The 12059-nt window shown below is 36.7% G+C and overlaps 2 protein-coding genes across 2 annotated transcripts; both read right to left on the reverse strand.

The window, feature by feature from the left end:
* Nucleotides 1–1980: 1980 nt before the first annotated feature.
* On the reverse strand, nt 1981–4324 carry LOC149394219 (pentatricopeptide repeat-containing protein At3g09040, mitochondrial-like). The gene has a single exon (XM_089618289.1). It carries the CDS (start codon nt 4322–4324, stop codon nt 2066–2068), a length of 2259 nt encoding a protein of 752 aa, XP_089474415.1. The 3' UTR covers nt 1981–2065.
* A 1137-nt stretch (nt 4325–5461) lies between these two features.
* LOC149394220 (pyrimidine d) lies at nt 5462–10017 on the reverse strand. Its single transcript, XM_089618421.1, has 11 exons — nt 9665–10017; nt 9120–9202; nt 8671–8994; nt 8282–8537; nt 7881–7961; nt 7662–7769; nt 7529–7558; nt 6715–6852; nt 6476–6513; nt 6276–6375; nt 5462–5858 (listed from the first exon to the last, which is right to left on the reverse strand). Exons 1-11 carry the CDS (start codon nt 9797–9799, stop codon nt 5784–5786), a joined length of 1368 nt encoding a protein of 455 aa, XP_089474547.1. The 5' UTR covers nt 9800–10017; the 3' UTR covers nt 5462–5783.
* Between the last annotated feature and the right edge of the window lie 2042 nt (nt 10018–12059).

Raw genomic sequence — 12059 nt, forward strand, 5'->3', positions numbered from 1 at the left:
TAGATTTTAACACAAGTGAAAAATCGTATGCGTTTCGGCCATCCCAAGGGAGTACTAAGCTTCGATGTTCTCAACTCTGATCACAAGACCAACCCCAACTATGCCATTATTCGTGTCCAAATTCGCGTCAACATTAACCTTATAGCTCTCGGCAAAAGGGGCTTCCAATTTTCGGTGGTATGTTCAGCACCACTATGATGGTACTCACTACGAGCAATCATTAAAGGCCGACTTGACCCATTGCATTAATGAAGAAAACCACATCGTTCTTATAAAATCTCTCAAGGTGAGCTCCGGGTCTTCAAGAAGACGGTTGAGAATACGATTGAGAAGTTTATTGAGCGAGCTGACCTTTGTCAAAGTGAGCTCGCATGATGCGGGGGTCTAGCTGACCTTCGTCAAAGTGAGCTCGACCAACTTGTTGCTTCAAGATACCGAATTGGCCATGAATAATGTCATGTCGTACATAGGGTTATATACAAGGTTTGGACCAAGTCAATTTTGAATTGGGCCCAAACAATTGTACATCAACGGAGGACGAAATCCAACATCAACAAAGTCTTTTAAGGTTTTAAGAGCACGTAATTAAAATGATATATATAGCAGTTATGGTCCTCAATATATTGCATAACTAATTAGTCAATCTTTTCTCATTTAAGAAAACAATTAGTATATTAAATCATTTAAAGAATAACACTTTTTCAAGTATTTATTTTTCTCACAAATGAAACTATAAACAACAAATAAAGTTATATAAAGCCTAAAAAAATAAATAGAGTTAAGAAAATATATAAACATCATAGAAACAATTAATTGCAACTTGAAATATTATATTTTCGCTATAAATTTAGAGATTTTGACACAACCAATAGTAACTTGATGTCACTGTACCAAAATCAGCAAAAAATATTGTGCAAAGCCATTAATACTCTTCATAACTTTGCGAAAAGTCGGTCACGAACTATATGTTAAAATTTCGTGATAGATCACTCGCAAAATAAGAAAATATTATAAAATGGTATTTTTGTAAGAAAACAATTCTCTTTGAATTTAGTAATAATATTGTCAAATTTTAAGTTTTAATTGATTTGAGTGAAGTGACATTAGTTGATAATATTTGTGTCAAAATCTCATCAATTTAATACACATTATTGCACACACTGCCGATTTTTTTCCACAAATTAAATAGAGATGAGTATTAGTCCAATACAATGTTCAACATACCGAAGCTATGATTTACTAGTATATTGACTACTGTAATGTATATCGACAAATTTCATATAATATAGTATATATAAAAGCATGAAAACGATACATATATTCGAGAATACAACATAAATCATTATGTCACTCAAAGTCTCGTACAATATTAAAAATAATGAATTAGACACAAATAAAATACTAAATAAATTTATGACATTAATTGAATTTGTAACATTAGTTAAAATTCTTCCTTGTAGCTTTTGTGTTTTATCAAATGAATTTGTAACATTAATTAAAATTTATACACACATAACTTTTAATAAATTAAGCATATATAAGCAATTACATTTTAATTTATAAGATACATATATATACGCACATAATACGTGTGTATCTTGAACATTAACTAGTGGATATATTTTGATGCATGAAAAAAAGTGGTATGCAAAAGTCAAAGATGTCCACAACAAATGAGGGAAACAAAAAAGTCCCACGTGTATTGTTTATATAAATTATTCTAGATAAAAAAAAAAATAAAAAAAAAAAAAAAAAAAAAACAATATTTAAAGTAGAGAATGTAAAGCCTTTTCCTTAAAGAAATGCATGCATGGCTTGGTGCTTTTTTTTTTTTTTTTTTTTTTAGTAACGAGTCGGACCCTTATCTTAGAGGTCCGTTCCACACCTACGCTCTCGAAGAAAACCCCCAAATTTCTTACAATTTATATATTTTATCCATGATTTTATTATTTTATAACATAAACAAATACTAGAGTCATTAGAATTTTTGAACAAATTTACACGAAAGCTTTACTAAACATATTACAAATTAGATTTGAACAAGATCACAACCCCGCGAATAATTTCAGTCATCCTCATCATCTTCCGGAGCTAACCGAACGAGCTTCCGAGCACTCCACTCTCCGAGCTCTCTCTTCCCGTGAATCCGACACCCGTTGAGAAACGATCTCAGCATCGCCGGCCACGGAGCTCGAGGCATTTCTTCGATCACCCGTCGAGCTTCTTCGAGCCGCCCGTCCCGCGAAAGCATGTCGACCACGCACCCGAACACATCTCGGGGCACCTCCGAGCCACGGACCGACTCGAACAAAGCCAAGCCCTCGTCCACGAGCCCGGCGTGGCTACAAGCAGAGACGACCGAAACGAACGTGGCTCGGCTCGGAAAAAGATCGCCGCGCCTCGTCATCGCGTTCACGGTCTCCGCGGCTTCTCTTATCAGGCCGTGACGAGCGTAGCCCGTGATCATCGTGTTGTATATCACGACGTCGTTTAGAAAGCACGTCTCGTCGTAGACTTTTTTCGCGGCTTCGATGTCTCCGGATTTCGCGTACGCGTCGATTAGCCCGCTCGCGACGAAGACTTGAGTTTCCAAACCCGTTTTCGAGACGAGAGAGTGGAAGATTTTGGTGAGCCGATAATCGGAAGTGTCGGCGCAGTAGCTCAAAACGCTTCCGAGGACGAACTCGTCGGGTTTTTCGCCGGTTTTCATTAGCTTGTTCAGATACGCGAGGCCTTCGCTGACGTGTCCTTCGCGGACCAGCGCGGATATCATCGTCGCACGCGAAACGTAGTCTAATCTATCGATACCGGTGAAGAATTGGAAGGAATCCGATAGAAGTCCGAATTTCACGTAGCCGTTGATCAATAAACTGCAGAGATGTCCGCTGGAAGAGAAACCGTGCTTCGTTAGAGCGCCGTGAGCGAGCCTGAAAAATAGTTCGTTTCGAATTTCGTAACAAGCTTCGAGTACGCTGGTGAACGTGTATTTATTCGACCCGACTCCCGAGCCACACAGCTTGACAAATAGACGAAGTGCTTCGATATGACAGTTGTTCAAGCAATGCCCGGATATCATCTGATTCCAAGTAACGATGTCTTTTACAACCGCGACGTCGAACAATTTCTGCGCCTTTTCCATATCGTTGCATCGAGAGAGCAAGTGGATAATCGAGTTTGAAACCGTGACTTCATCGTGGAGCCCGAATTTTATAGCGAGGCTATGAAACTGAGATCCGAGAGCGAGATCACACACGTTTCCACACTCTCTCAACAAGACCGAAAACGTGATACGGTTTGGGATTATTTCGCCGAGCATAAACTCACGGAACAAACTCGTGATAATCTGTTTTCCGTTCTTGTCCTCAAAGACGTGCGAGAATACGGTGTTCCATGATATCACGTCTTTCCGCCGAATTCCATTGAACACCTTCAAAGCGAAAAACTTTTCGCCGAGTCGAAAGTACAAGTCCGTTACGCAGTTCATCACCGATGTACTCGATTCCGCGCCGTTCTTGACGATCAGCCCGTGAACGATTTTACCGAAATCCGGGTCTCCTGTCTCCGAACAACCCTTGAGAGAATTGACAAACGTAAACTGGTCTGCGCTCATACCCCGACGCAGCATCGATCGGAAAATTTCCACGGCCTCGAGCCCGTGCCCGCATTTTGCGAGCCCTCCGATCATAGCGTTCCAACAACCGATATCCGGATCGGACAAGGATTCGAACACGTTCTTCGCTGATCGGACGTCCTCCGAGTCAAAGTACATGTTCACGACGGAACCGCCGACGTACGAATCCCGGTCGATACCGAGTTTGAAAGCGAAACCGTGAACACTCGCCCCGAATCGATACGCTCCAACGGTAACGCAAGCTTTGAGAACGCTTCCGATACCGAACGAGTTTGGCGTGAATCCCGATCTCGCCATTCCCGAAAAATATTCCAAGCCCAAGCCGTGCTCTCCGTTCTGGACCGAGCCCGAGATCATCAAAGTCCAAGAAACAAGGTTTCTCTCGGTCATTTCGTCGAACACCTGGATCGCATCGTCCAAGGCCCCACATTTTGCGTACATCTTTATCAAATTATTGAGCGAGAAAACTTCATCAACTAGACACAGCCTAACGATCTTAGCATGAATTTGTTCACCCAGAAAGCGTGATTTCGAGTTCTCGGCAACCGAAAGAGCAGAGGCAATGGAAAGTGGGTCTTTAGCAATGTAAAGCCCAAGCTGGCGATTGATGATCAAAGCGGAATGAAAAGTTTTGTTCGTTGAAAGAATTAAATCTCGCGCCTTTGAAATTATTTGAATTCCAGAGCTTCTCATCACTCACTCATTCAAAGATCACGGACTGAAAACAGAATATATTCTACACACAAAATTTCCATGTTCATGTGATACAAACACTTACTTGCAGAGCTGACGAAGAACTCAGACAAAAGCTCGTGACTCTTAAATTCGTATCCTGATATGATGAAGAGGGGAAAAAATAAATTGTGATGAATTTAAAATCCGGCTCAAGTCAATTAAAAGGTTTCAGGGAATTGAGGGAAAGAAAGGAAAAATAAAGCAATAAGAAACCATTCTTACTTGACGAGTTTCAAACTCTGAAACAACAATGGAGTCTGACACTGAAAAAAATAAATTAAAAAGAGTAACGAAATCTCAATACGTAATTAGTACTTCGAAACTTCAATATGTGAAAGTGAATGTTACATGAAAAAAATAAAAAAAATAAATAAAAAATAAAAATAAAAATCTCAGCTCCCCCATTTCTTCGACATCGTATCAACACGACATGTTATGAATATAACAAATTAGTATTTTGAGTTCGCAGTTTGCACAAGCCACATAATTTGAATGCCACTCTTGAGCGCACTTTTGAAAAAGTTGTTGCTTGCTGTGCAAGTTTATCAATGGAAGGCCCAATTTGATATGTTTTTTTTTTGGTATCCAACGCTCGATTAGTTTCCGAGATCATCGTATATTGGCTGACACACTTGTATGGACGAGTGAGGTTATTACCCGAATATCTACATAAACGCAAGTTGATTCGAGTCACTTAAGTCGCTTGAATTCCAAACTTCGATTCGCTAGTTATCTAGTGCATAATATGTTTAATCGTCTTCCGGTGAACCCTCTGAAGACTTCCGAGGACTGCAAGGAAGTTGACTTGCACCACAAGTCTTCGCATATTCGGGATGAGAAAAACGAAGACTTCGAGGAGTCTTCTCGGCCTAGATACCAAGGAAGTAACCAACTTTCCTCGAGTCTTTGACCAAAAGTCACTTATTTACGTGCGTGAATCAGAAGTTTAATTATACGCGAGTCACTTCTAGTTACAATATATAATGAAAATACGTCGAGACAAAGACGATACAAGCGTTAACGAACTTGAAAAACACCAAGAAATCGTATTTTTGTATAAATGAAAGCCAAATTTAATTGGAGCGCAGATACGTGTGATAAAAGAAAAATAAATATCAAAGAGTAGCTTGATTGATTGGCAACCTACAGGTAGCCCAATTTATGTTTGTGGAGAAATGCCACAATAAAACCAACCCAAGCACAACAAAATTTTTTGGATACTAACGAGTCAAAAAGACATTTTATGCCACCAAAGATTATAAAGAGAGAAAGCCAAATGCGGACACAAATGGTCCCCCGAAAAATTAACGACCATGAACGAATATTGGAAAAAAAAAAAAAAAAAAAAAAATTCCCACCATTTTGATTGATGCTGGAAAAAGAAAAAAGAAACTGTTCTTCGCGTCTGTTAGGCGAGTCATTTACAATCGGCGCCAACTGCTTCAAGTATGGACTTGAACCCGTCCCTCTCTAAACACTCTGCCAATTCCGCCTATTAAAAAAAATGACACACCAACAGAACAAGAATGAAAACCCACTACACCGAGTGCAACAAACAGCATCGATAATAATAATAATAATACAAGGAAAATTATACAAAATAAACTAATTGATCAACGAAATATCCAAAGTTTTAATTTTTTTAGCAAAATAGCCAAAATTATGTTGTCAAATAACTTTTTTTTTTTTTAACTTTTTTTGTTTTACTTTGACGTTGTGTGTAAGCAATTTACTACTACAAAAAAATCTTGAAAACCTGGTACTTGCATAATTTTGTAAATTTTGGTTATTTCACTAAATTTAGACAAACCTTGCAATTTTGCATATCTATTAATTTCAAATGGCTATATAGCTATAACACCCTAATAATTAACACTCTAAGATTTAATGCGTGTGAAAAAATAAATACCTTGATCTGGGGAATGAGAGCAGGTCCACCATAAGCAAATGCTGTGTAGAGCTGAACAAGCGTTGCTCCGGCTCTTACTTTCTTATATGCATCTTCGCCACTGCACACAATAAGAATACGCACACCCGTCTATGAGATCGCAACGCAATTAAGAAAACATAAAAAACAGATATTGTAGCCTCGGCCGCAACTTTTTTTACCTGCTTACACCCCCGACACCAATCAGTACAATTTTCCCCTGCAGTTAATAAAAAATAAAAAAAAAAAAAAAAAAAAAAAAAAAAAGTTTACAACATTGTTTCAGGATAATTCAGCAATACTAAATACATTCACAAACCCTAGTAATGTGTTATATATATTAAGTATAAGTACAGTTGATTTATGAAGAGTTATTACTGATTAGAACGTATATTTAATTAATTAGTAAGCATACATATACCTTTGTTAAAGTATACATATCCTTCAGTAGATTGGTGGACACGTCGAAGAGTGGCTTTCCACTTAAACCGCCAGCTTCTGAAGCCAATGGACTCTTGCTCACAGGATCCGGTCTCGATACGGTTGTGTTCGATATAATCTACACACACACACACACACAAAATCTTTGATAAATCAAATTTGACGAAGTAAAACCATGAGTTGTAATAAGAAAATCTTTGATAAATCAAATTTGCAAAACTTTCCGAGCACTAGCAATCGCAAGATGCTTTTTTTTTTGTAATAAGAAAAGCCCTTTATGAGTTTGAAATTCAGAGTTATTAAAGAAAGAGGATGATAAACCCTTAAACATACAATTGGCATATCAATAGCGTTGTGCTATTTGGGAATCAATACTATAAAATAGGAGAACAAGGGTCTACTTTAAAAATAATGGCACCAAAAAAACTGAGTTATTTTGAATTAAGGAACAAAACAAGTCGCAGGGATATGATTAGAGAAATCTCAAGAAAGATTTTCAAGGCTCGTCTGTTTCATCAACCTATAATAGCAGTTCCATGTGCAAACATTTATCGAGCCTGGCTTTTCTTTATTGACATGTTTTCACGGACCTATTCACCAGAATTTGTGTATAATGATCATCTCAGTTCTGTTTAAAACTAATACCCATATCATCGATCTTTCTAATTTCATAGATCAGTTCTGATCAACAAAAAGACACGAACAGTGAACACACACGATTGGGTATGTGATAATGGGCACAAAAAATGAACAAGACCACAAGAAAGAAGTTTAGTTTAGCCAAGTGGACATACCAATCCATCCAAACGAAGAGCCAGCGCAACCTATAAATAGAAAGGCAAAAGAAAAGAGAAATTGTCAGGAACAAAAAATGATTAAAAAAAATGAATCATGTAGTGAAACTAAACAGATAAAGCACAATTATACCGCTGCAATATCTTCAAGGTCTTCTTTAGACAAGTCTGGTGCGATTTTCACGAGCAAAGGTGGGGGTCCCTCTTCACCCCATTGCATTTCGTCACGAGCAGCTTGGACCTTGAACGATAATTTTTTTTTTATAATAATTATAATAAAATTAAGAATTGGCAATTCAAGCTCATCAAAATCACTGTTAAATTATGCTATGTCGTGCACTGTAGTCCGTACCTTCTTCACGAGATCCTTCAACTGCTTTCTTCCTTGAAGCATACGTAACCCTGGGGTGTTAGGTGACGAAACATTTATCACCTAAAACAACATATTGAATGGATTAAAGTAGTAACTTTCAGTTCAAACTTCCATTGACTAGCAGAGAAAAATTCATGCCAAACTAAGATCAGAACCAAGAAAGCCGAATCACATGCAAGTCCAAACATGGATTTTTATTTATATTTTGTTCAATAAAAGAGGAAGAGGGATTCACGGCTTCTTTTTTTTTTTTTATTAAAAGGAAACGCAGAACATTTTTATTAATCAAATGGAAAAGCCGAAAAGATACTAGGGGTTCTCGGCCGTATGAAGAAAGCAACTTGGAAATTAAAATAATATGTACGAGTAAGATAATTTACCAAGTAATCAGCGTACTGTGATAACGTATGTACTCCTTGAACATAATCTGAGGCCGCGTCTTCACTAGTTTTATTTTTTCCGAGATTCACTCCCAATATTCCCGGCCCAGCCTTCCCTCCGTGCTTGACTTCATCGTTCGAAGAAGGCGAAGCGCTTGAAGTTTCATCCAACTTCCTCTTTCCATGTTGAGCACCAAGCCGCTTCGCAACAGCAACGATCCCTTCGCTATTGAACCCGCAACGGTTTATGATAGCACTGGAAAAATAAAACTAATTTAATTTTATTTACTTTTGAAACCACTATAAGCATCTTTTCATCTTCTTTTTTCTTTTTTTTCTTTTTTTTTTCTTTTCCAAAGTACTAGAAAAATTTTGGAATTCAATCTTACCCTTCCTGGCGCAATCTGAAAATCCGGGGCTTGGGATTACCCTCTTGAGGAACGGGGGTCACGGAACCGACCTCGACGAACCCGAATCCTAAAGCAAGCATTCCATCAACGGCCTCGGCGTTTTTGTCGAACCCGGCAGCGAGGCCTATTGGATTTGAGAACTTCCGTCCCCAAACATCGAGGCCCAATATTTGTGGGTCGGGCCTCTTTTCCCTCGGGACCCACCCACGAGCCGCGGCTGAGACAGCCAGCGTGTGAGCGAACTCCGGATCGAGCAGCGCAAAGAAAGGATTTACCAGTTTCGTCGCAGAAAATAGCCAGCCACTGGATAAGTTAGAAAGTCAAAAGCTCTCAAAATCTTCATAATTCAGACTACAGAATTTGTACGAATATTTCAAAGGATCATAGAACGATTAAAAGTGAATTCAGTGAAGTGAAATATCGATTACCAGAACGTTGCTTCATCCACGGTACTGACATAAGCTCCTCCGGCAATGGCTAGCCCTATTGTGGCTCCTGTCAACAACCTTCCCTAAGAACAGAGTTCAGAAAATCGATACAGACTTGTTCAGAACCACAGACAACCAAAAGTCCTTCAATCAGAGATTATATCAAACTATTCATATCAGTTATCAAGTGATTAGTTGTAAGCAATGTTTTGAACTAGCATCAACAAAGCAACAATCCGAAATACATTTCGAGTCATTTTAGAATTCTGAACTTCACAGAAACATTGTTTATAGCTCGCCTAATGAAGTGCAATCAAAAGTTTCAGAAACGGGTCTCTTCCTGAGCAACAAGCCATAGTTTTTAGATTGATTTTGGAAGCGAAAACGCTTACTGGCTATATCTTCGCTCTTCTAACGTTTTGAAGACCCTATGAATTGAGAGAAAAAAAAAGTAATTGGTTTCTACTTCCTACTACAAAACATCATTCTTCATATGAATAACGAGACAACGCAATGTATGAGAGAGATAGAGAGAGATGGACTACTTTCTTGGAGAAATGAGGGATTTTGGGAGTATTTTCCGAGGCAGAAGAGAAATGTCTTGAGCTTCCAAACGGAGAAGAAAACACCCTTCTCTGATACAACTCTCTGCATCGTCTCGCCCAAGCCCTTGAGGCCATTTTCCTTCTGTTGAACAAAGGAAAAAAGAAAAGGATAGCTCAAAGGAAAATATCAATCAAGAGTTCCGAGCTGGGTTGATACAGTGATGACGTGGCAGAGACAAAGTCCCGTATAGCCGTATAGCGGCGGAGGCGGTGGCTATAAAGGGCTTTTTTGAGTATTGAGGCTCTCTCTCTCAGCAAGATTCTGCTCTCCTAAAACCATTCGCATCTATTCGGGTCGATCTTTATTTTTTGACCCGCCCAGCTCAATGGTCACTTAAAATTACGTAAATCTCCAACTTAAAAGGCTAACGTCTTTTTCATTATTTGTAGCAATAGTTTCTTTCTACCGAGTACATTTGAGAGCGCTGTGCTGCGGTTAAATGAACAAAAAAGAACTTATATTAAAAAAAAGTGTTATGAAAATCAAAGCAACAATTAAAACTAGAGGTATTTTAAACACTAAAGCAAAAAGAGATATAGAAAGGAGAGGTAGAAAGAGATATAAAAAGGGGAAAATATCACGAGTATCCCTCGTGTTTAATCGAAATGCGAGATTTATCCCCTCTATTTTTAAAAATATCAGACATATCACTTCAGTTTAATATAAATGACATATACATCTCTTAAAAAATGTTATATTACAAATATCACCATTTTTCGTTTATTTTTTACAAAAAAATAATTTGAACTCCCCAAAATACCCTTAATGTAATATTTTTTTTATTTTTTATTCTATACAAAAAAAATTAAATTAAAAAATTTCTTTATAAAAAGTTAAGGATTTTTTTTTATAAAGAGAGATTTTGATTTTTTTTTAATAAAATAGTAAATAAATATTTATTCTATTAAGGGTATTTTGGGGAGTTCAAATTATTTTTTTTTGTAAAAAATAAACGAAAAGGGTGATATTTGTAATATAACATTTTTTTAAGGGAGGTATATGTCATTTATATTAAACTGAAGGGATATATCTGATATTTCTAGAAATAGAGGGGATAAATCTCGCATTTTGATTAAACACGAGGGATACTACAGATATTTTCCCTATAAAAAGTGATGGAAAGTGAAAAATGAGAAACTGGGAAAGAATTTTAGTTCATCCGTACAGGCGGCTCAACATATTAGGGGCCTTTGACGATAAATAAAAATTGGACCTTTCATATTAATATTGAAAATTAATCATATTATAAAAAATGCTAATAAAATTTACTTACATATATTTGATTTTTCTCTTTAAGTCGTTCTTGAATTTCCTTTCAATTATTTTATGATAATATTCAGTTTCAAAATAAAATACTTATCAATGTAACCCGACACCGGAAAAAATACAAGCGTATTTTATATCTTAAACTTGTAAGAAAATAGACAAATTAAATAGTTAATACAAGATAAAACAGGAAAAATATTCTAATCAATAAAATTAGTTTATTGTATTTCTTATCACTTTTTGCTCTCTCTTGACCATCCACTCACTTTTTTCAGGTTTGAAAACATGATCAATTTAATTAAAATAACAAATAATTGGCTGGTTAAGCCACGTAATGTGCATCAATTTAATTTTAGCCACCCTTTCGTTAATTTCCCGTAAATAGCCATGTTGCTTACGTGGCAGCTTATTAATTGAATTAGTTTTACATTTTTGCCCTTACGCTATTTTAATTAGGCAGTTTTTTTTTATTTTGAATTAAATATTGAAACCGAATAGAGAAGTTTTCAAATTTGAAATTTGAATTTTGAGCAGATTTTGAAAGTTCTCAGCCATTAATTGTTATGTATTTGGAAATTTTCGGCGTTGACTTTAGGTAATTAGTTTCTATTTTCGTGCAATTAATTATGGATAAAATCTGTAAATATATTCTTCATTCATTGCTATTATTTGTCTTCCATATATTCATAAATTCCAGAATTTTCGTGCTCAAAATATTTCCAGAATTTTTTTCAGTGCAAATACACGATTATACTGTAAATATACTGTAAATAATCTTTGTATTTACAGTGAATATACTGTAAATATGCTTTGTTTTTACAATGAATATACTGTAAATAAGCTTCGTATTTACACGAATATACTGTAAATATGAGTTCTATTTACACGAACATACTGAAAAAAAAAAATTGTTCTTCGCGGAGTCCATAATATCGATCGGGACCTTTGGACGCAGATTCTTCTCTTCTCGGAAAATTCAAACAGGGAGCACGAGAAAAAAAATCAATCTCTTGAATTCCGACGGTTCTCTTTGATGAATACCTTCTCAATTTGATGAATTTTCACGGG

Source organism: Urtica dioica, chromosome 6 (genome assembly GCF_054948205.1).
Source record: "Urtica dioica subsp. dioica isolate 48M chromosome 6, U.dioica_male_clone48M_v1_H2, whole genome shotgun sequence".
Classification (NCBI taxonomy): domain Eukaryota; kingdom Viridiplantae; phylum Streptophyta; class Magnoliopsida; order Rosales; family Urticaceae; genus Urtica; species Urtica dioica.